General features: G+C 40.9%; 1 protein-coding gene across 1 annotated transcript in view; it reads left to right on the forward strand.

Annotated features, from left to right (window-relative positions):
- DAAM1 (dishevelled associated activator of morphogenesis 1) overlaps positions 1 to 25,385 on the forward strand; it is a 172,808-nt gene that overhangs the window by 109,505 nt on the left and 37,918 nt on the right. The window contains exons 4-15 of the mRNA XM_034642666.1: positions 5,915 to 5,986; positions 11,407 to 11,501; positions 13,786 to 14,119; positions 14,727 to 14,837; positions 14,957 to 15,060; positions 16,261 to 16,327; positions 16,534 to 16,651; positions 17,083 to 17,221; positions 17,507 to 17,565; positions 20,609 to 20,796; positions 21,338 to 21,634; positions 21,947 to 22,054. Coding sequence (XP_034498557.1) covers positions 5,915 to 5,986; positions 11,407 to 11,501; positions 13,786 to 14,119; positions 14,727 to 14,837; positions 14,957 to 15,060; positions 16,261 to 16,327; positions 16,534 to 16,651; positions 17,083 to 17,221; positions 17,507 to 17,565; positions 20,609 to 20,796; positions 21,338 to 21,634; positions 21,947 to 22,054 — 1,692 coding nt within the window. The remainder of the gene's footprint in view (positions 1 to 5,914; positions 5,987 to 11,406; positions 11,502 to 13,785; positions 14,120 to 14,726; positions 14,838 to 14,956; positions 15,061 to 16,260; positions 16,328 to 16,533; positions 16,652 to 17,082; positions 17,222 to 17,506; positions 17,566 to 20,608; positions 20,797 to 21,337; positions 21,635 to 21,946; positions 22,055 to 25,385) is intronic.

Below are 25,385 nucleotides of genomic sequence, written 5' to 3' on the forward strand. Positions count from 1 at the left end.
GTCCAAATCAAAATTCCTTTACATGAACATTTGATATTAGGGTTGTAGTGTGTTAGAGAAATAGAAAATCCAGTGAGAAAACAATAGCAAAATGTTTTTAAATTTTTGCTGTGGGGAACAGAGGGGTGCCCCAGGTGCAGAGAACAGAGACTTCCCAAGTGTTGCAGGATCTTGTTGACTTGATGCATTTCATGTTATACAGAACATCTGAGAAAGTAACGCTTGTCCTAACAGAATATACAGTGCTTTACAACTTCTGTTTTAACTGTGAAAATAGTGCATGTTCTTGGCAAAGTAAAAGTTTGAATTATACGAAAGTTAATAAGTAAAAGACCTACCCAGAGGTAGCCATTGTTCAATTTTCTTGTGTTTATTTCCAGAAATGTTTGTATGTTAAGTGTACATTTTTTTCCTACAGATGAGAAGTGATATTCGGAGGCATTCCTCCCTGCCCTGCCCACCCCCATACCATATTTGGTCATTTTGAATGTGATTACATAATTCTCCTTCATTCTGTGTTACTGCTACAGAGTAATTTATTCAACCATCTCCCTTGCCCTATATTTGTTCACTTTGTTATTTGCTGACTCAAACAGCACTGCAGTGAAAAAAGTGTAAATATATAATTGTGGGCTAACTTCCTGAAAGTAGACTTAAAGGAGGGTCACAGGCTGTGTGTATGTTTTAAATTTGGGCAATTACTGCCAAATATGTCTCCAAATTTTTACAGTCCTAGCGTGACAAGGACTTAGAATGGCCATAGCTGGAGATTCTGAAATAGTATCCTTATCCTCTGAAATAGATCCTAACTAACATGTATCAAGCATGTTCTGTGTGTATTGTTCTCTGTGCTTTCTTTACTTGTAATAGCCTATTAAATCCTTATAATGACCCTGTGAAGTAGGCACCCATTTTACAGATAAAGGAAACTAAAACTGGGTCACATAGCAAGGTTACTTAACTTGCCTGCTTGTAAGTAGTGAGTGGCTGAAGATTCAAATATGTGTCTGTTGATGGTGATAGAAAAAGGAGAACACAGCCAGCTTGGATTGGTAGAGAGAGGTAATCATGACATGAGAGACAGAAGTCTGGGACATAGCTGTGAACGTTTACCTCGGAAAGAGTACAAAGAAATAATACAAAATTTATTCTCATGGGAAAACTGATGTTGAGAAAAAGAAATGCGCTCTTGTGCATTTAAAGAGAATCGGGAAGGATCTCTTAGAATTTTTTTCACTAGCCGCTAACCAGAGATTTGGAATGAAAAATGTGCCAGTTGAAAATGAGGCCAAGTTAGAAAAACTATGTATTTCTTTATCTTCTAAATGAGTTGGTTAGTTAAAGCCTGATTTAAAGGGGAAAAAAAAGTGAATGTTCTTGAAGGTCCCTTGTGCTATACCAGTTTCCTTTTCTAGCAAAAGGGTTTTTGTTTTGTTTTGTTCGTTTCTTCAGATTTTGAGATAATGGGAACAAAATAGATAATAAGAAAAGAGGTTCAAACTAGTTAGTACAGGCTGAAAGCAAAGTGAAATGTCAGAGCCTCCATCCAGCAGGAAGTTTTGTCCACCAATATTCTCTTATTCATGACCAGCAGCCTACCAAGGAAATAGGATGGGTTGGATTAGAGAAATAGTAAAATTAATGTTGGTTTTTTTTCCTTCTCCAATTACCTTATAAAAGAAGTAGGTGTTGAAAGTTAAGTGTTTTGTAATTGAGTCACTGAACACCGTAAATTAAAAACAACAACAACAACAACAATCATTGATTTTAGAAATTGGGCCCTCAAACTGAGGACAGTACACACTGGTTTTCCCTGACTCCTCACTATTAGAGTTTAATAGAATCTTAGAGCTTATAGGGACTTTAGAAACAGTCTGGTCTTAGCCACTCAATTTGGAGAGAGAAGAATGAGGCCTAGAGGTACTCAGACTTACCAAGAAATGCCTATTGAGTAAACCAAAAAGTAAGTTCTGGAATCTCATCTGCAGATGGCCAATCTGGTCTTCTTTCCACCATCCCATCGCTCTGAAAAAAAGTGATAGTCGCAAATATTATCTCAAAACAGTAATCAGAAAATTTAACAACATAAAATGTTGATGTCAGATCAGTGCTAATTATTTAATAGACCTAAAGATAGGCATATAAACATACATGTTTATTTTTAAAAGGAATCAAAACTAGATTTTAATATGAATTAAACATTCTGTAGGTAGAATGAAAAAGGATTTAATGTGATTGCTAGAATTTGTATTCTCATAGGGCAAAACCTTCTCTAGGTGTCATTTAGTGTTACCCACAGTCTGTTTTAAAAGAAGGAAAAATGGCTTTTTTTAAAGACTAGAATGAAGCTAATATCCTTGCTTGCTAGAGAAAAGTTCTAATGGAATTGGTCAAGGCAGTAGTCAAAAGCAGGGTTAGATGTGTATGGTTTAGGGAGGGATTTGTTTGCAGTTCCAGCATCCAGAACTACTCAGTGCTATTAGCTCATCTTCACGCACTCTTGAGAAATCCCCATGAAGGTGGCTGTTAGACAAGTGTATAGCAGAACAGGAGAACAGGTTAGAGAAAAGCGTCGTAAGTGCTATCTGTATGCACACACATATATATAGATATATGAAAGTCTACAGAAAAAGTCTAGAGAAGAGGGATCAGAGGTCATCCAAGTAAGACATCAGACTTAGAATAATATTCAGAATTAGAATAATATTCAGAAATGTCGAATGTAGCAAAAATAGCAATAAAGGTTTAGGGAAAAGCAAACTCATTTTTGGCCACCAACCATGTTTGAGTTTCTTATACTGTAAAGTGGTTAAGAGTGAAAGGCCAGCTTTGCACTTACTGTATATTGCTTGTGATTAATCTGAGGTCTAATCTTAGGTAAAAGGTTGCCCCGATTCTTTCCCACTGCCTCTGAATTTCTGGCGGGATGACCTTTGGCAACTCACCGGTCTTCTCTTTGCCTCTGTTTCCTCCTCACTGACATGAGTGAAGTAATGGCGGCTGCCTCATCTGGTGGATGACTCGAAGAGCACAGTGCTTAGAACAATGTTTGACCCATCGTAAGCTATGAATGTGTTAGCTATTGCTGTTGCTTCCATTACAACTAATGCAGTCTATACAATCTTGTTTATTTTTCCACTTGTTTCTCCATAACAAAATAGAGGGGAGGCAGATGGCTCAAAGAATAACACATGTTAGAGGCTAGTAACACATAGAACTCAGTTGCTTTCCAGGAATATCAGACATGTTGACTTTCATCATGCTGAGTCTTCCCCTCAGCATGTCTCAGTGTCCAGTGCTCTTTAGGGGACCTCCCCCCACCCCCTGAGAACAATTGCATTCACCTATTTTTGGCCTGTGGCTCTACATAACTACAGACTCTAGCAGCCACACAAAGTAGGAGCAGAGAGTTGATTCACAGATGTTTCACTTGGCTACTGGAGCACACATCTGTATAGAAGGACCAGGATTGTACAGAGGAAACTGGAGACACATTGCCAAAATGAAGAACTCTGAGGATCACCCCTAGGAATATAGCGATAACAGTACTTTTATGAGAAGCTTTTACATACGTTAGCTCATTTGATTTTCTCAGCACTGAGGCATGCGAAATAAAAATGAAGCCTTCTTTTCCCTGTTTTGACTACAGTATCTAGGTCTGCTCTTAATATGTTTACATTACTAAAGCATTTCCAAAGTGCAAAGATTTCTCTCTATGTACTAATCTTCGGCTTCTAAAATGATCTCCTGTTCTGTTAACTATGACTATTAAGCTTACAATAGACAGGCTCTCAGGGGACTCCAGACACGGGACAGGATTTTGTTGTAGGTTTGGAAACTTGCCGTAGTTTGAGGGACTAGAAAGATCTGGCACCTTCTATTTGATTTTATAGGTTCAAATACCGTTGGTGATCACTGGGTTTTGGCTTGCTGAATACATCAGTAACAGCAGGGTTTTGCTAACTTGAATACTCCATTTTAGGAGGAGAGAAGGGTTCCGCGTTTACACTGCCATTGTAGCTACTTTATTAACATGTTAAATAATAACCAAGGACTGTTGTAAAAACTCATCAGGTTTCCTAAGCTTTGTAAAACCATGCAAGTGTAATGCAATCCAACTTCAAAGCAGCTACTCTAGCCGTTGTCCCCATCATCTGGCTCGTTCAGTCTCCAGATGAAATTCGCGCAGCTGCTCAAGTTCGGACGCCTGGTACCGCCAGCTTTTAAGGCACCGTAAGCACTCATTAGTTTGCCTGCTTTTTGTGACTACTTAACGAATAGTTTTGAAATTACATTTTTTTAATCTCACTGCATTAGACCTGCCTGGAAGATTTGCTTAGAAAAAGTGTTTTTGAGGTAAAATAGGACTGAAATTAAAAGCCCCACCTTGAAACTGCTGTCCCAAAGATTAGGATTCTGACATCTGTAAATAGGTAGTAGCTACTTCATTGTCTCACAGCAGCTATGTGTACCAGCCCAGCATCTTTTCCAAGGGGACAGGGGGTATCAATTGTACTGAAGTGCTCTCTGAATGTGAAACTAGAGAATACTGAAGTTTTCCTCTTCGAGTCTATTTGATCACACAAATGACTCCTAGCTACATAGGTGTGCAAACATGCCTGGAAAGCTCCAACTACAATGCCATCTTCTGAGGGACTCAGTGTTCGCACGGAGCAGAAGCCGCAGCCCGCTGGTTTGAGGGGAAGGTGAGGGTTCAGGCTGGGGGCTGTTGTCCACAGAAGCCCTGAGGGCCCTGGTGCTGGCTTCAGGTCACCCTGTTTTGTAAGATGAAAGACTGGCCAGAGCGGTTTAGGAAGCGGTTCCTGAATTCCTGGGGTTCCAGTTCCCATCAGCTCAGATGCATTTCTCAAATTCACGGTCTGTCACAGCACAAGGACTAGGCCGGTGAGTAGTGTGTTCATTTTACTGCTTTCCATCCAGTGTCAGGCTTTTCATCTGAAGCAGTACCTAGTTTTGGTTACATCAAATGAAACCCTTCAATATTTTTACTGTCTTCTGGAGTCTGAATAAACTAACTAAAATAGTCTAATTAACAACTGGCCAAATCCCGTGGTCATTTTTTAAGACAATTTTGCTTCTTTTGTGGATTTCGTCCAGACATATAGTTGAGCAATGCTGTCCTCAGTGCAACACAGGACCTGGAGATCCTTTGTCCTCACAACAAACACTGTGCCCTTCCCAATATTGTTGCGCCCCCAAGGAAAACAATATTATACCACGGTGTGGCTAAGTTTCCATTTAAATTCCCCTTTATAGTCCATAATACTACAAAGACTTTTTTTTTTTTTTTAATAAGAGAGAACGAGAGTGAGTGGCCAGCTGGGGTGGAGGTGGGGGTGGAGGGGCAGAGGGAGAGAGAGAATCTTAAGTAGGCTTCATGCCCAGGGCAGAGCCTGACGTGGGGCTTGATCTCACGACCTGAGCTGAATCAAGAGTCGGAGGCTTAACCAACTGAGCCGCCTAGGTGCCCCTAGTGTAGTATCAACATTTATGGTGACAGATGGTAACTAGATTTATTGTGGTTGCCATTTTGTATTATATATAAATGTCACATCACCATGTTGTACCCCTGAAACTAATACAATATTTTATGTCCATTGTTCTTCAGTTTTTTAAAACTATAAATTAAAAAAGGATAAAATAATAGATTCCCTTTGATCCGTGGTTCAGAAAATGTCCCCTTTGTCACACCTAACTCTATAGCAGTGTCTTGTCCCTAGGTAAGTGAACGGTCTGATGATAGGGCCAACATTTGAAGACAAATATCTTCTATCTCATTGTCTTCTGATGGCTTATATAGGCCATTGTCTAGATGCTCTGAAAGTCAGATGTGCTTATGGCCATTGTGTGTATATATCTGGTGGTATATTACTCTTTTTTGCTTTCTATTTAGGACCAGGAAGAAAACAAAGGAGCAACAAGCTGGCCTGAATTCTACATTGATCAGCTGAATTCCATGGCTGCTGTAGGTATACTTTCTGTTCAGTGGCATACAGCTTAAAATGCAAATTTAGCACACAACTGCAGAATCAGTTCACTTGAGGAAGAACTACCAAACGTCATTATCTTTCAAACTCCAGTCCAAACACTCAGTGTTGGGGGGGGGACAGGAGTGGTACTTGGCAAAATGATTTTTTCCAGTATGTCTTACATAAAATCAGCACACACTAAAATATACGTGAGTTTAATGTTATAAGAGGAAATGTAGTCTTAAATCTGGCTGATGTTCAGCTTTAACTTGCAATTGCTCTTACCAGTCATTTGGAGCCTTGTTATGGCAGTACCGTTCTACAAGTTAATACCATTTTAAAATAATACAATGAAACTATTCCTTCACTGTTAGCCTCCCATTCTCCTTTTCACCTAGGACTTGCTTATTTCCTGGATTCTTGATTTTACAGGGCAGCCAGGCACTCTTTTATTCCTATAAATAACAAAGGGAGTTTATGGAATAAGTGGTAAATAAAAGACATAATAGTTATGCTGAGATGTCCTTGGGAAATCTTTGCTTACGTAATTGCTTAAAATGTATTTTCAGTGCCTAAAATATGCATTCTGATCCCATGGGTGTCTGTGAATTTCAGCATTCTGAGCACCTTGACGGGCACCTATTGATCCAGCTAAAATATACAGTGGAAAACAAGTCATCAGCCTTTGAGCCTTAGTAACTAAAGTCCTATTCATGTAGATAAAAATTGGCGATTGCCCCTGGTGCAGCAGTCTTTGCCTCTGTGGGTACACTTATGATTTTAAGATCACCCTGTTAGATTCAACTTTGAGTTTATAATACCCAAGCAAGATGGTAGCTTCCATAATAAATACTTTTCTCTACCTCTTCCTCGTCTTCCTTCCCCAGGTCCTTTTTGGTGAATTAGCTGCTTAACACTTAAGGCAAACATTTTTTTAAAAAACATTGTCTAGTATTTTGCTGCTACTGCAAAAGTTAAAAATTGATTAGAGTATGTGAGTCACTCACACTTTTACTAAACTTTCAGAGACGTTGGCTTTTAGTAACTTCCTCTTTTCTAGCTTTTTCTTTGAAGATGCTTCTTCTGCTGTTCCACAATGAATAATGAACAGCCTAGTAAATGTGGATGGGACTGTATAAATTATAGAAGAAAGTGCATAAGCTTTTGCCCTGGGGATTTCTAGTCTAAAAGCACCACAGAAAATAGCATCCAAAGCCTCCTTGTACAAGGCATCCTACACAATGGCAAAGATGAGAAAAGGGTGATCTCAGCATTTGTATGAATACGTTAGCAAAGTGTGGGGCTTGTGACGACCGTCAGGGATTTTTCTATGCACAGCCTAAGCAATAACTTAGAGCCATTTACATTTCCTGCGTGTGAAGGTTAAGTTCTCAATTCTTGTTCCTGGCTGTTAGGGAAAAAAAGGCTGCGGGGCAGGCCGTCTCTCTTTCTAATTAAGTCAGCATTGTTTGATGTTACAAGGGAAGTTGCTTCTTCGTTAATGAATTCACTTCTATAAATGGAGAAGTGCTAAATACTATGGCATTTTCTTTTCATCAAATTTTGGGAGCAGTTAGGTTAATTTGCCCTTTAGTGACTTAACCCCTGCCTTGTATGGAGTCAGCCTGGCTCATTTCCTGCACAGGGAGGTCTGCAATGTGCCAGTGTGAGGGACTTCTTTAAGAGCCTCCTTTCTCCTTCGGCCAGCATCTTGGACACCCCCATGCTGCATTCATGAGTCATCTACATTTTAATTATATTTGCTTCCTCATCCGAAATCCTTTCCAGGAGTATCTCAAGGCAATTAAATTGTCAGTCACTTTGCTATTCTCTGTGTTTAGCACCTAACAAAGCTTCTAATGCTCCTTTAAGGACAGAGCTGGCCTCTTTCTGGGGTTAAAGGTGAAATGCAGTAACGACTCCAGAGTTAAGGAGACCTCAGAACTCCTGCATGTGTAAAAAACAAGGAGGTCTGATGAGACCAAAAACCTATGCTGAATTTTTTGTTGTTCTCACCAAATTGGTTACCCTGTCTTGTTGTTCGGGCTGATCTCTCTGCTCATGCATTGGAGGTTTCCCAGTGTCACACAGCACAGAGCCCGGGACATTGTCTCCAGGAACTGGAAAGACCTACAGTTCCTCCACATCCTTTCCTGGCCGGCAGGTCAGCTTGCGCTCTCTATCTTAGGGATCTGTCGAGGGGGATCTGTCCACATTGTTATCGTCCTTGGTATTCAGCATCACCAGCCACCACTGCTCCTGAGCGTGGAGCATGTGACAGGCAGTGTAACAGGCACTTTACGTGTTGTTTTAAATCCTTCCAAGCACCCCGTGCTAGAAATGCTGTTTATAGATAAGGAGTCTGGGACTTGGAGAAAGGTTACCTTGCCCAAGGTCATCTAATTAGGAGCAGTAGAGCTGGAATTCAAACCTATCAGTCTGAGCTCAAAGATTCCATTCTAATTTGTCTCTCACTCAGTTTTTAAAACCCTTTGGCAAGTGAAAGAGGTCTGGTCATCCCACCCCCAACTCCCGACTTTCCTGAGGTGGGGCAGGCCTCTCTTTTCTTTACTCCAGAGTCTGATGTGCAGAACTGCGGCACCCAGTGGTCTGTGAAGCCATTAGTGGAACAAGTTCAGTTACTTTACTAAGCTTCTTAACAAGAATGCTTTGTTCGTTAAAGGACCCCGGAGTGATCTGTTAGCTTTTAAAGAGTGAAAAACAGTATAATAAAAAAGTACAGCCCAACGGGTTCGAGAAGGACCTGGGCTTCCTTTGCATGTGGCTTCTCCATGTGCTCTCAGGGAGGAACAAGAATGTAAGGGGAAGTTCAGTGTGCTTAGCTGACTGGCTTATTGATTTCACACCAGTGAAATGTTTCAAATAGGAGCTTAGCTCCAGACTCCCAGACAGGAGTGATTTCTGTGCCCACTTTTTCTCTCTCTCTCTCTCAGACCTGCATGTCCAATGTGCACCTTAGTAGCTTTTATCAGAAGATGCTCTGCCAGGAGACACTTTGTCCTTGGCCTGCTTCTCAGGTGAGCGGGTACTTGCTAAGTGCATAGAGCGCCCAAGGAGGCCGCCGCAAGCCTGGCCTGTATATGCCAAGGTGCATACTAGATGGTTGGCCGAGCAGCTATCTTTAGAAAGGTAGGCGTGTCTCCTTTTTCTGCAAAAGCTGCAAATCAAGGCTTCTTCCTGAATGTAAAGCTTGAAAACTTTAAACTTCGTATAATTATTTTTATTTTGAAAAGTCATATTACAATATCACATTCATCTGCATATCCTCAGTTTTCTCAGTATAACAAACACAATTTTGATTCAAATCTAATTGTATCACATACATAAGAGTGTGTCGCCTCTGTTTTGAAAGGAAGGTAATGTCCTTACACTGGGAAAGGAGATTCTAATTCAATTTTCTTGACTTTCCATAACTCTCCCGGCTCTCCTAGTGAAAGATTTAATGTAGTCCGTCTTTATTCAGATGGTCCACCCTCTCCAACATCGTTAAAAGAAGAAATACGTACATCCTTCTTTGGCATTAGTGAGCCTGACTAAGAAATGTGTGTCTTTAACTGGCGTATAGTTTTGTGGGATTAAGCTTAGAAACAAGCAGTGATGTTCGTGAATGGCTTGGTTCTGAGCTGCAGATTCAAAGTGAATGCTTCAGAGTCTAAACGAGTTCAGCTGTGCCATAGGAGATTAAACATACTTGGCTGGATTCGGGCTGAATTTTCCAGGGAATGGGTCTCACAGAGCCGTAAAGAAATTTATTTCTGCACACAGCTTCTTCCCCTACTGTCCTCTGGTCACAGCTGTCCAGGCGCATCACCAACAAGAGGACTGTGTCAGCAGAAACAATAACACATTTGAAAAATAAGACTTTACCGATTTTTATTTCAGTTGCCTTAAATGATACTGATATATTTCTTTGGAGCTTTAACCTTCCTAATTGTGAAGTCAAATTTAGGTTTTAGTTAACATTTAGTTACTTAATACTGATACTATGAACTTGAAAAAATGAAGTAAAGTCACCCTTTGATGATTTATGGTCCTGAAAGAAAGGGGGAGACTGGATCATTGAGACACAGGGATAAGAACCAAACTTTTTTTTTTTCTTTTTCCCCAATACCCCAGTCCGTTTCCCAGCCATGCATTTTATCAGAATTGGTAGCAGGTAAGGAGACTGAGATGAGAATAGCACGTGTTCAGAATAGGACGATGGCAAGGGACCAGTGGTTCCGTGGGTGGAGGCCCCTGAGGCCATTAAGACTTGAGGATACTTTCAGTGCAACTAGGTGATCATGGGCTCAAAGGAATGGAAAAGACTTTTCCACAAATGTAAACCATACTAACATCCATGACTGTAATGTCAGCTGAGATCTGCTTTCTTAGAGCCTTCTTTTTCAGAGTACAGCCTGTAGACCTGTAGCATGAGCACTGCGTGGAAACTAGTCAGAAATGCAGCATCTTGGGCTTTACTCCAGACTCGCCAAATCAGAACCCTCATTTTCACAGGACCCCCAGGAGATTCATGCCCACGTTAAAGTTCGGGAAGCACTGCCTAACAGATCCCTGGGTAGGGCAGGTGTCAGCACCACCCCATCCCTCACACACACACACTCCACAGCCTAATTTCCAAACGATGTTGAATCATTTCTAAAACTTAAGGATTTACTCTGAAGGAATTGTCCATCTTAGTATCATGTCCGATTTGATTGTTCTTGTTAAATAATTTGATGTAACACAAAGTGTAAAAGATTCTACTTTTCTGCTTAAGGATTACACAAACTGCCTTGGTTTGATAGTGTGATAATGTTATTAACTTTAGTTGCCAGAATGCTGTGTTTAACTGCAGATCCAATCCTCTTTCTATCAAATATAAATAGTAATATCTTCATCAGAGTGTACTTACGGAGTAGTTATACAACTATAGTTGGACAAGTTAATCTCTACTGAAGATTCCAAAACATTTCTCAAAGCTGTATCTAAATTTTTTTTTTGAAGATTTTATTTATTTATTCGACAGAGATAGAGACAGCCAGCAAGAGAAGGAACACAAGCAGGGGGAGTGGGAGAGGAAGAAGCAGGCGCATAACGGAGAAGCCTGATGTGGGGCTCGATCCCATAATGCCGGGATCACGTCCTGAGCCGAAGGCAGACGTTCAACCGCTGTGCCACCCAGGCGCCCCTCAAAGCTGTATCTAAATTTTGAAAGAACTTTCAGTAGATATAACAAATCTGGAATTCTTAGTACTTTTGCTCTGTATTTTGGTTTTATAATAATTGTAGTCATAGATTTATTGATTGCTTATTTGTATTAAAAGTGATAATAGCATGTAATCTGTGGACTTGTCTTGCTTGTACCCTAATTAAATCATAGAATTAAGAGGTAACTTCAGTTTTCTTTGCATAGAGAAAATCTCTCCTGGCTTTGGAGAGGGAAGAGGAAGAAGAGAGAAGCAAAACTATAGAGAGTTTGAAGACAGCACTAAGGACAAAACCAATGAGGTAATTCTTTCCTGGGTAGCATGTATTACTTTCTCTCTCTCTTTCTCTCTCTTTTTTTTTTTCTATCCTTCCTTTCTTCCTTCTTTCCTACCCTACTTTCTTCTTTTTTCTGCAATAGCCAAACTTTCAAGAAAGTCTTAAATTAAAAGCATTCACTTGAACCATGGATGAAATACTTTAATCATTGAACATTCAATAATTTATTTTCTTCGATTAAAAGATGTGCAGACAGCTATTTAAAATGGCTTAAATTTAAAAAGACAGAGACTAGCAAGTGTTGGTGCCGATGTGGAGAAATTGCAACCCTTGCACATTGCTGGTGAGAATGTAAAATGGTGCAACCGCTTCGGAAAACAGTTGGACAGTTCCTCAGAATGTTAAACATAGTGTTGCCCTATCATCTGTCAATTCTCCCCGATATATAGCCGAGGGAACAGGAACGTTCATGTTAACAGTATTCATGATGACCAAAAAGTGGAAACAACCCAAATTCTATCAGCTGATGAATGGATAAATAGAGTGTGATATATATCCATACAATGAATTATTATTCGCCCCTAAAAAGGAATAGACTATTGATACATGCTACAACATGATGAGCCTTGAAAATATTTATGCAAAGCGAAAGAAGCCAGATAAAAAAAGACAACATATTGCATGATCCTATTTATATGAAATGTCCAGAAAAGACCAATCCATACAGACAGAAAGATTAGTGGTTGCTTAGGGTTGGGGGGGGGGGAAATGGTCTTTTGGGATGACTAGAGTGTTCTGAAATCAGATGATGTCGGTGGTTGCACAGCTCTGTGAATATCACTGAACTGTACATTTGAAAGTATGAATTTTATGACATGTGAGTTATATCTCAATAAAGCTGTTACTTAAAAAAGATGGGCAGTCACTCTCCACTGTGTGTCTCCCACACCTTCACTTTCCTTTAATTAGTCTTTAAGGTTTGATGGGATGTTGGGGTGCTTACACGTACATTTCATTAACACAGGAGCTATGAATGAAGCCAACTGATTTAAGCAGCTGGGCTATATCTGCATTGTGTGACTGCATGAAATGGCTGGAAAATAAAGATTTCCCTTTTTTTTATGTGACTATAAAATGCTAACTAAGAAAAATCTATTGATTTATCAAAAATTCTATGCAGTTGTATGACAGAGATTTTTTAGCCAGCCCTAACTACATCAGTATTTCCCTATTTGTGTGTGTTTTGCATTCTCAGATGTATCCAAGACTAAGTAAGTCTGGAAATTTCTGGAGTAGTAATATAAACAAGTTATGTTACTTCTGAAACACTCAGAACTTCACACGTATGTTTGCATCATGAATTATTCTCATTGATCAACTTTACAGTAAAAAAGTGCCTTAGATATCAATTAACGTGCAGTAACAAAGGCTTGCTTTTGTTTGTTTTAGCAATTATTTATTTATTTAGTTTTTTAAGTAGGCTCCAGGCCCATCATGGGGCTCGAACTCATGACACTGAAATCAGGAGTCACGTGCTCTATGGACTGAGCTAGTCAGGCACCCCTTATTTGTTTTATATAGATTCCAGTAGCATGTCCTACAAAAGAAGAGTTTTGCTACAGAATGTGAGTAATATAGATTATCATTTGTTTGACAAATGTCTTGGAGCTTAAGGATGCTCTTTGACTTTCATTGATATAGGTCAGTGGTCAACATAAAGGTGTTCAGGGGCTGGATGCTATAATAACACAGGATCAGCAGATGACTTTAGCTTAAGACAGATATTCTGTGTGTCTTCTTGTTCCTGATTTACTGCGGTTGTGTGATCTGTTCATTGGTTCTTTGTACTGGTTGAGATTTGTTTATCTCAAATCTCAAATAGAGAGAATTTCACATTTCTAGTAGACCTGACCATTGGGTTTGTGCCGAGGAAGAGGTCAGGAATTAAGAAGACTTCATCCACGTAGGTCTTTGGTACTTCAGGAAATACATCTTCCTTTCTCCTGCTCCTGCAAAACTTCTCCATTAAGGGCTGTTACAGTATTCCAAAGAGACCTAAGTCTGATCTATTTTTTGTTTGTTTGTTTTTTTAAAGATTTTATTTATTTATGTGACAGAGAGACAGCCAGCGAGAGAGGGAACACAGCAGGGGAGTGGGAGGAAGAAGCAGGCTCCCAGCGGAGGAGCCCGATGTGGGACTCGATCCCAGAACGCCGGGATCACACCCTGAGCCAAAAGCAGACACTTAACGACTGCGCTACCCAGGCGCCCCCAAGTCTGATCTATTTTAACCTTCTTCTCCTGCCAGGTTTGTAACCAGATTCATCGACTTGGATGGCCTGTCATGTATTCTCAACTTTCTAAAGACCATGGACTACGAGACTTCAGAGTCTCGAATACATACCTCTCTCATTGGCTGTATAAAGGCACTAATGAACAACTCTCAAGGTCGGGCTCATGTCCTAGCTCACTCTGAGAGTATTAATGTGATTGCTCAGAGTCTGAGCACAGAGAACATTAAAACGAAGGTGGCCGTACTGGAAATCTTGGGCGCCGTGTGCCTGGTTCCTGGGGGCCACAAGAAGGTTCTACAGGCCATGCTGCACTACCAGAAGTACGCCAGTGAAAGAACCCGATTTCAGGTGGGCACGTTCGCTCTTCACTTTGGCATCTACCCCTTCTGACAGGTGCTTTCCTGGCCCTGAAGGGGGAACGTAACTTGAGATTTCCCTCTATGGTGATGACTCTTCAAGTATTTCCTTCCTCTTGGGTTTTAGTACCAGAATAAAATATGCTTTCAATAGTTGATCAACCTGGGATTTTAGATTTACTGAATTTGAAAATGTGGCCCTGCCTCCTACACATGATAGAGCACATATCTTTTGAATCCACTAAATGCAGTGTTCCCTGAAAACTTTACAGGTTACCGTTCTTGATTTAGTATCGGTATGAACAGTGAGATTATGTCACCATATTTATACCCAAATATAAAAAGCAAGCCAGGTCAATAAAGCACAGTCTTTTGTACTTTATATACATGTATAAATGAATATAAGTGATGTAGGAATTTTGAAAGTAGAGTTTTTTGAAGTAATTTTAAGAGAAATAAAAGGTGGCTTTCTATGGATCCATGTAGTTCTGACTAAACATAAGATTTAAAAAGTTTACTTCTGAGTATAAAAATTAATAAAATGAGTATAAGATTAGTGATGATTCAGTCCTTTGTTTTTATGTTTGTATCCTTGGTAGACGTTAATTAATGACTTGGATAAAAGCACAGGGCGGTATCGAGATGAAGTGAGCCTCAAGACTGCCATCATGTCCTTCATCAATGCAGTACTAAGCCAAGGCGCAGGAGTGGTAAGAACCTTCTGTACTACTCTTGAAAACATGTATCATTAAAGAATAATCTTTTTTAAAAAGACTTCTATGTAGTCCAAAAAGCATAAATATGTATTTTATCACCCTTTCACTTTCAGGAAAGTTTGGACTTTAGACTTCATCTTCGCTATGAATTTCTGATGTTAGGAATTCAACCTGTAATAGATAAATTAAGGGAACATGAAAATTCAACGTTAGATAGGTAAGTCAGACTGTTATCATCTGAGATAGTTCATGCTTTCTCCATGTACGTAGTGCCTGTGAATTGCATGTGACCTTTCTGTATCATAAGGAGCTGGCCCCTGAGTATTATTAGTTCAACAAATGGTGCTTTTATATTAAGACTTTGTCAGTGAAAGGAGCAGCACATTGTACAGAGAACTTGACGCGGGTTGTGGCATCAGACTGAATCCACGTCCTTGTCCTACCTCTTAACTTGCTATATATTCTGGTCAAGTTAGTCAATTTTTCTGAATCTTTCTGTTTTTGTTCCCCCCAAGAAATAATGATAACAATGATGTTAATGATGACCACTTTCTTTTATGGGCTGTTATTTGAAGATTGACTATAAAACATGGAATCACTTGGCACCTTTGATAGGCATTCTGTGAATGTGAATTTTCACTCTTATTCATTTGCTCTTGCTTACAATCATTTTACTATTTCTAAGATATCCACTAGCTTTCAGATCTTTCCTTGTACCGCTCTTCTCCTTCATTCATGCACTCTGACATGCTCTTCTCCTTGACGGTCTGTGAACATGTCAAAATACTCTTGCCTCAGGGCCTTTGCACTTGCTATTTTCTTCGCATTAAAAGATCTTCCCACAGATGTCCAAATTGCTTATTCCCGTCTTCCCTTCATAGAGAACTTTTCCAGCCAGTGTGTGTACACAACTCACCTCACCTCCCATCATTCTCTTTTCCCTTGACACTGATGTATTTGTCTTCATAGAACTTACCATCCCCAGTGTCTAGAATACATAGTAGGGGTTCAATAAATACTTGAATGAATAAGTGAATGGCATGAATATTTCTTTTGTGGCCTTAATTCATCAGTCAGGCAAATGTAGATATATGGGCTTGTTTTTTCTATAAAAGGAGTCTGTGAGCAGAATCTGGACTTGATTGTTTTTGAATTTGACAAATATTTATTAATTGTGTGCTATGTACTAGGCATCCAGGCTTTTAAGTTTGTCTCTTATTGTGATCTCATTTCAGTCAGAGTATGTCTTTTTCCTTAGAACATAGTTAAGCAAAGGCATTCAAATTTTGTTGTCTTATTTCTTTTAGAAAAATCTCTGAATATACAAGAAAGGCCTTAGTATTAATGTCCTGATTCCCACGTGCTGGTGTTTGTAGGATGCTCTACTTTTAACAGCTTCTCTTTTATTGGATTTCAGGCATTTAGATTTTTTTGAAATGCTCCGAAATGAAGATGAACTAGAATTTGCCAAAAGATTTGAACTGGTAGGTATCATCACAGTTATTCGGGTTTAACTCATCAACTCATGGAATTTCCCTGGTGTAACGAGTGTCGAGTTGGCATGGACTAGGTATAACCTGCTATCTAAGTGGCAGGATTAGCTTTGTTTGCTGTGGGTTTGCTTACCTTGCATTGCAGGTGTTGAGGATTTTGGGGTATTTGACTTAGATTTCTTTTTCATATGGAATAGGTTCACATAGACACAAAAAGTGCGACTCAGATGTTTGAGCTGACCAGGAAGAGGCTGACCCATAGTGAAGCTTACCCTCACTTCATGTCCATCCTGCACCACTGCCTCCAAATGCCTTGTGAGTGTGTTTGTGACTTACATGCGTGTTTTTGAATGTTTGGACGTCATCCAAAGGGCTTTGCCTTCTGAGCAGTGCTGATTAGGTTGGGTGCACACCGGGGATTCCAGACCTTAGTTCTGTGACAGTCCAAAGTGTCTCCACACAGCTCAAGGGGTATTGTGACATTCCAAAACTGAATTGAATTATAGCCTACTTTGATTTTAAAAATAAATATATGCCTTGCAACACATTTCGAAAGGGGTAGAAAGTGCCTCTCAATCACGTAAGTGATCATTGCATGTCAGAATTCCAGAGACGTTGGAAGTGTTTGTGCAGATGTTGTAAACATCTCTGGTTCTGTGGCTCTGGAGGGTAACCACTACTGAAAAATATTCATCCTAGTTTAGAAACAACTTGAAGTATTTTTCCACCATTCTTTTCTTTTTTAGACAAGAGAAGTGGCAACACCGTTCAGTACTGGCTACTACTAGATAGAATTATACAGCAAATAGTTATTCAGAATGACAAAGGACAGGACCCCGACACCACACCTTTGGAAAACTTTAACATTAAGAATGTCGTACGAATGTAAGTGTCTTATTTTTTGGTCTATGAGATAATAGTCACCATGTAAGACATTTATTTTATCCTACTTTAAAATAGCAGCTGGGAGAACTGAAATGTTCTAGACGTCAAATATGAGTTCCTATATATACATATGTAATATATCTGAGTAACATCCGGGTTTAAATGGGTTTCAAGCATACCGAGGGTTTTCTGTGCAGTGGACTATTTTTGTACCTAGAGAGCATGCATTTTGGCAGTGGGCCTTTTACGTTTTTTGTAATGAATACTCCTTTAACTATTATACAGGTTGGTTAATGAAAATGAAGTTAAACAGTGGAAAGAACAAGCAGAAAAGATGAGAAAAGGTAAATAATGAGGCCCCGACAAGAAAAGAGGCTGTGTTACTGGTTATTGGGCAACTCTGCTCTCTGTATATTTTAGAAATTTGCGCTGATACTTCTTACTGTCTTTAGTGCATCAAACAGTCTTTCCTTTTCTATGTCTTAAGGGTATTTTTGCCCTATTTCCTCTTGAATCGAGCTATTTTAGTTGTCACGCTGATTGCCAAATATTTTATCCTTTTATTATAATTACGTAAATTTTTTGAGAAGAGATTGTAGCATTTGCTGTTTGGTATACATTGATTCAAGTTTTCCTAACTACTACTCCTTCCAGACCTCCCCTCACCCCGTAACTGTTTGTTAAGTCACACTAGGTTTTAAGAAATGTAATCAAGAAAACCAGGGATGACCCAGAATTTTAAAAGAGAAACCCAGGCTGCTTGGTTTCAGCAGCCCCATTCACCACATGACCTTAATTTGGCACCAGTTATAAAAAGAAAAATCATGTAGAAAATCACTGACCATTGTAGATACATACATTATGAGATATTCATAGACCAGCTCTTGGTGAGTATTTGAACATGCCTTTGGTATTAACTCTCAGCATCAAATGCCGGGAGGGTCATTTGTGCCCATTACTGTGCCAGCCACTCAGAGAACGGACATAAGTTGCCCCACTTCCTTCAAAATACTAGCAACTAAAGTTCGCCGTTTTGTAAAAACAGTCCTATTCCTGGCCTCTGCTCTTTCACTATTCTGGTTAACTGACTTCCTTTTCCTTGTCCAAGTTATTTAGCCACAGCCAATGAAACACAATAGCACTCACCCCAATATGTAGTGTGTTGAAAAGAGGGTTCAAGAGATGCCAGAGTATTTCCTTTTCCCTCATCACATTTGTCCTTTTCTGTTGAGCAGAAAAGCAGGGCCACCACTGATAGCAGAAAATACTGAATGTGAAGTACACTTATATTACAGGTTCCACACATGAATTCAGATTGCTCTCACATAAGTGAGGTTGCCACATACATTTTTATTAATAGATTCTAGAAACTGCTATAGAAGGAAGAGAAACACTGACTAAAAGGTTGGGGTAAAGAGAGATTATAACGAAGAGAAAATGGTCGGGTAGTACTTTAGGGGTACACTCTAGAGCATGGGGATTCAGGGGTATAAACCAAGGACAGTACCTAGGACGGAAGCTTTGGAGTCATTCAGTCATTTGTTCAGTGGATGCTTGTCTAATGCCTGTGTGTGTCAGGCACTGTCCTGGGCTCTGGGTGCACTACACAGGTGACTCCCTGTGTAGGCAGTCATGTCCTCTTCTCCACACTCCTCCTCTGTAAGATGCAGATTACACCCAACTCACAGGGTTCTTGCAAAGATTAAATGACAAAACAAATATAAAGACTCTACCATAGTGCCTGGCACATACGGTTGCACAGTAAATGTTAGGGACTGGGGTAGGATTCAGGCGGCCGAGGTGGTACTAGAGATAATGGCCAAGGTCAGTGAGGGCATGGGGGTGTATAAGAAAGGAGATACTGTAGATAAAATTAATTCTTTTCTGAAAGCTTCAAGTAGCAAGGCTGTATTAAAGAGGGCACATGTTGATGAATCAGAGGGTGGAGGCTGTGAGGAGATGGGAAGTTCTTTGGACCTGAAAGGTGGAGATAAATGGATGTCCACTGTGGAGAGAATCCTTTCGGCAGCAGCTTCACAGACCTGGTGTTACATCAGAATCATCTAAGGGGCGTTTGAAAACAAATTCCTAAGCCCTGTCCTCCCGACCCATAGAACAGACTCCCAGAATGTTAAAATCTCTCAGGTGGTTCTGAGGCACAGCTGGATTTGTCAGAGATTCATGACCAGTGATAAGGGGCGAGACTTACAATTGTGGAAGAGGAATGAATGGAGATAGAAGAAGGAAAATGGGGTGCAGTGAGGTCATTTTTGGACGCATCTCTGAAGAAGTTAGGGACACATTCGCAGAGTGGTAGAAGTGGGTTGGTCATTATCCTAACCTCAAGGCTTTTAGTGGCTTGAACTCTTCTCTGTGAACTGATTTGGGGGGATTCAAAGTAAGAGATGGAGAAAGCAAAAATTTAAATGTGTTATCAGATTCAGAAAGAGAGACCAATTCTTAGTAGCTCTGCCCCAGCGGATTATATCTCTAGTGGGTTTACTAAATAAAAAGAGTAAGAATTGGGGCCAAGTATTTGAAATAAAAATCTGCAGCCTAAACTTCATTAGTCCTCTTTCCCAAAGCCCCTCACTCCTGTGAGGGCTGCAGTCAGCAGGCATATTGGCAATGTAAATAAGCATTAGGCTAAATTGGATGCCTTGTTCCATTAGGGCAGGATTGGGAAATCAGTAAAACTACAGTGGAGAGCTAATATTTTCCTCCCCAGATTATGATGATTCTCGTGCTCTGCCCTTAGGGTTTTTAATGCTAAGATGATAACATTTGCTTTCACAAGTTTTAAGAATTATTTGTCAGAAGCATGAAATACTTCAAGTCCAAGTAGCCTTCTGAGAGGAGAATGGGAGAGGGGACTCCGTCTGTGTTGGGACAGATGCGGTCTGGCATCAGCACCTCACAGAGCAAGAGCCTCCCTTTCAGCCCTGTGCTCGTTGGACGCGAGCCAGCAGCCTAGCTAATAAACAATGGCTTCCCAGGTTCTCATTTCTAATTTGTGAAAAGAGGCCCTTTTAATACTCGTTTTCCCTAGAGAGGTTAAGGGGCCATTTTTATGACAGGATCCTGAAGTAAATACCACAGGCACCATTCTCCCCCACAAATAGGTGCTCACACTTGTGTCCATCTTCAGAACTGTGACTTCAGGGTCTCTTCTGTATTTTACAAAATGTAGCTAATAACATTGGTCATCTAAGGACCCCTCCAAGCACGAACACCACCGAGCCCGCAAGTCGCTCCCTTTGATGGAGGAGAGGAATAATATTTACCGAATAAAGAGCCTCACAATCATCCTCAGCCGATTTTCTGTTTAGAGAAAGCGCTTCAGCTTGGAAGAGTCCTGTTTTCATGTCCCGTTGTTTTCTTGTGTAGAGCACAATGAGTTACAACAGAAATTGGAAAAGAAGGAGCGCGAGTGTGATGCCAAAACCCAAGAGAAGGAAGAGATGATGCAGACCTTAAATAAAATGAAAGAGAAACTCGAAAAGGAGACGAGTGAGCATAAGCAAGTCAAGCAGCAGGTGGCGGATCTCACGGCACAGCTCCACGAGCTCAGCAGGGTGAGGGCCGGGGCCACGGGCCGGGTCTTCCGCTCCTGGGCAGCTGCCGAGGCCTCACTTTCCCTGGAGCCCCTCACCTTAGCAGACAGCTTCTGCCCGGGGGAATAAATCCTTGTGATTTATCACAGCGGTTGTAAGACTCACTCCCTCGCTGTCATGTGGGCTAGGCAGCGGAGGCCGTGTCGGTGTGTGCGTGTTTAATACAGATCCTCCCGTCAGAGCAAAGCGAGTCACATTGACTTCTGAAAATGAAAACTGGTTTTGTGAAAACCAGACCATGGTGTCACAAGAAGTGAGAGATAATGTGAATGAATGAGTGCTTTACAAGTAAGCACTGAGGTGCCAAATACAAAGGGCGGATTCAGTCATCCATGAAGACCCTAAAGTCCATTTGATTTACTGCCCCTTTAAACCCATCTTCTCAGAAATGTGAATCTCTCTATAGCATACATTTTAGGCAAAGTTTCAGACTCTCAGAATCATCTGAAGACTTGACTTCTTCCACTGACCTTCTCTTGTCCTGTTTTTTTTACCTTTTCAGAGAGCTGTCTGTGCTTCAATCCCAGGTGGACCCTCCCCTGGAGCCCCAGGGGGGCCCTTTCCTTCCTCTCTACCGGGGTCCCTCCTTCCGCCACCACCTCCACCCCTGCCAGGTGGAATGCTTCCTCCTCCGCCCCCTCCCCTTCCTCCAGGTGGCCCTCCTCCTCCCCCAGGGCCACCTCCCTTAGGGGGCATCATGCCGCCTCCCGGTGCTCCACTGGGTCTGGCGCTCAAGAAGAAAAACATTCCCCAGCCCACCAATGCCCTGAAATCCTTCAACTGGTCTAAGCTGCCCGAGGTAAGCCATTTGTTCTCATTTTCCCTCTAATGGAGAGCATTAGCAGCTCACTATGTTGTCACTGAAAAGGGAAACAGCCCTGGCTGTTAAATTATTCCATTTTCTGGTATGGACTCAGGTTCTCACCAACTCAGATATTTACATGATAAAGCTGAGATAAATGACATGTTGTTTGAAGCCAGCGCACTTTGAGCATCTGGTAGAATGAAAAATTGGGGACAGCAGCACTTTGAGAAAAAAAAATATATAACCACGTCTGTTCTTTTTGTATATAACTGTAAACTCTAGCACTTATTAACTTGTTGTTTGCAGAATAAACTGGAAGGAACAGTATGGACTGAAATTGATGATACAAAAGTCTTCAAAATTCTAGATCTTGAAGACCTGGAAAGAACTTTCTCTGCTTACCAAAGACAGCAGGTAACATGTGCTCTCCAAGATGCTAAGAGTAAAAAAATAACGTCCTTGTGCACGGTCCCTGAGTCATCTGCCACCCCATGATGTGATAGACATCTTAGTTCTAGGCTGTTGGGTCTACCCTGGTTTGTTCCTGCCCACCAGCGTGGTGTGTGCGTGTCCACGTGTGTGTCTAGGTGCCCATCAGTTATGTGTGTGAACGCGTGGCAGCTCATACCCTGGTGTGTGTTCAAGACTGGATCTCCATTGATGGAAGGAGTTCTGTATATTATTAGTACCACTTGTGCTTAGTTCAGATGGGTCACTGGGAGAAAATAGTACTAGGAGAGCTTCCTAACTTGTACTGTCCCCTCACGGGGTTTGTTTCTCAAGCTATTTTAGTTTATCTGGCTTTTAAATATATATATCGAATGGTTATTATCAGAAGTGGACTGCTCTGAAGTAGATGGAGCCTTTTGAAGTGCAGACGTTTGTAAATAACTGTAATTTAGCAGCTGGCTAGAACCTCAGAGAGGAGTTTTGACTGCGTGTCATGACCACGATAGACTCCGATGTGGGGCTGGGAAGGCGGAGCAGGTTGGTGGATGGCACCGATACAGAGAGGACCAGAGAAGCTTCTGAAACATGAGCAAAGCATTTGTGATACTAGTGAGAATACTAGTGAAACTTGGGTGTTGCTGGTCCTCCGTGCTGATGTGGCCAGGTAACGAACGTTACGCTGTAAGCCCCAGTCACATCTGGGTGGTACCTCTTACTCCTGCAGAGGACATCTTAGTAGATCTTCCTAACACTGGACCAGAAGAGGTCACAGCAAGGTGGCTGGGTACAGAGAATTTCAGAAGAACAAAGAGAAGGTGGAGTAGGGTCCCAGTCAGTCAGACGCCTGGGAAGGACAGCATTGTGTCCTGGAGTGTTGAGCAGAAAGATCCTTTAGGGTGACTGAAGAGTTGCTGCGGAGAGCGGAGCAGGCCTTACTAGGAACTTGTGGATGCCAGGCATCTGTACAGGGGCTTTCCTTGGGCTCTGCTGGGAGGCCTTTCATGCCTGCATGACTCATGCCGGGGGGCAGGCGGGGGGTGGGCATCCTCAGATGAACTGCACACTTCCTAGTCTGCTTAGGCTGGGCCTGGTCCCCAAGAAAGAGTGCCTGAGAGCAGAACAAGCAAGCACCAGGGAGAGGATGGACTGAGGCTGGGGAGAAGCAAAAGCTAACAGGTTTTTATTTCAGAACCTTTGGTGCATCCGAAATTGAAAAGAAAAGGTAGTGTATGCCTTTTAGCCAGAATATTTCACCATGAGGGAAGGCTTCTCTGCAGTGCATTTTATGCCTATGTTAGTAAAGTACAAAAATGCAGGTGGCTGTCTGCTAAAAACAGGAGCCCTTAGCTGGGACCTCCCTCCCTCCCCCATAAGTCTGAAGCAGTGGTACACACAGAATAAAGGAAAACAAAGAAAAAGAAGAAAAGACATGTCCAGTAGAAAGCAAGACACTTTATCTTTCAACGGACAAACAAAGGGTATGTTTTAAGGCCCCCATATGGCAGGGGCTTGGATCAGACTCATTCCCGATTGGCTGCAATGGGTCTCCTCTCTCTGTCCCTCTCTGCTACCCAGGAAGGTGTTCTCTGGGCCTTGACATGAAGTTGTAGGATATTTTAGCAAATTTCCTAGTAGATTCAAATGATCTTCTGACCTCACTACACATCCGATTGATTTCCCATTTCAGTTTTAGTCACTAATACTGGTCCGTTTCTGGTTGCCTAAGGTGAAGGTTTGAGAATTCAGAAAAGTGAATTGAAGGGAAAACAGCAGTTATTCTAAATGATGCTATTCAAGTCTGAGCATGTAGGCTGCATTTATTATGAAGGCAGGTGGTTAAAAGACCCAAGTTTATAAGAGTCGTAATTAACAGGCTTTCAGCAGAAGGTGCAGAAGGATGCTGCCAAAGTGCTCTGGGACAAATATGTGGACAGTTCTCAAGAGCTCTGGGAGACAGGGTTGCAGAAAGCCTAGCAATTGGGTAATTGTCTCCTGGCAACCAATCGCTGTTTAAGTAATCAGTAGTCATTCCAGTCAGCATAGACCAGGACATTTCAGTTGTACTTAACACTAAGTAGACTGGTAAGTAAAATCATTTGTGACATTTTCGATAGCACTTTCTGGAAAAAAAATTTCAACACACTTGGCTCAGCTTAATTGAAGTATGTTTCCCCTCTTGGTGCAGGAATTTGAGATGAGATTTTTAAACCATAGATATATTTCCCAAATGAAGGTATTTTGAGCTGTTTTATTGAGTTTATTGAATGTTGAGAGACCAAAAAAATCTAAAGATGCAGAGATTCTAGTAGGAATATGTAGGACAGAGTAAAGGAAATGGGGTGCCTGTCATTGAGTGTTCCCTTGTCTCCTATCTAATGGTAATGTCTTAAGACCCGTGCATTTTCATTTTAATCCTGGCAATGCACTACGTAATTATCATCACACTTGAACTGCTCTCTTTTCCACTCCCAAATGAATACTGGGAGCCTATTTTTTTCTATGGCATCTCCTCTTTCTTCCCTCCAGTTATAAAACCCTTGTTAGACGATCTGAACTTCAGCCAGTTGTTTGAACAAGTTAGTTTCTGAGAGGTAACGAGCACCATTACCTGCATGCCTGTAACAAGAACACTACACAGAGTAAGATTTTGAACAAAATCTCAGGTATGAGATTAGTATAATTTAGGTGAACACTGAATAATGATATTTAGGAGAGATTTTATATAAATATGTACATATACACAAAATATGCGTGATCTGAGAAATATTTCAGCATTAAAATCAAAACATTTATAATGTCTGCTTTGTTTATGAAATGCTTCAAAGTTTGCAAATGTATTAAACTGTTACACAGGCTTACAGTGTAACTCGGCAGTATAAAAGAGAGGACAGCAATCTGCAAACAATCATGATATAGACTAAAAAAATGATAATATCAAGTATCTATTACATTTTTGGTGCTGAGTACAAAATACACAGTCCCAATCTCATCAACCCCAAAATTTAATTCTCAAGGAGCTCTCATACTTACTTTTTCATTTAACCCTCACACTAGCTCTATGAGGTTTTATTCCTACCTCATAGATAATAGAAACATAGCTTAGCGTATATTCAGTGTCTGAACAAGGTGGCATAAGGTCTCAGGTTTGCTTTGTTCTTACGCTGTGGTCTCATTCATGGTGAAAGTCAGGCTTTGTAGAGGATTTTCTGTAATTCCAGTTTTAAGAATAAGAACGTTTCTATTCAGGATTTTTTTTCTCAGTGTGGATAGCAAAGGTGTGTAGAGCTGATTATGT

Source organism: Ailuropoda melanoleuca, chromosome 14 (genome assembly GCF_002007445.2).
Source record: "Ailuropoda melanoleuca isolate Jingjing chromosome 14, ASM200744v2, whole genome shotgun sequence".
Classification (NCBI taxonomy): Eukaryota; Metazoa; Chordata; class Mammalia; order Carnivora; family Ursidae; genus Ailuropoda; species Ailuropoda melanoleuca.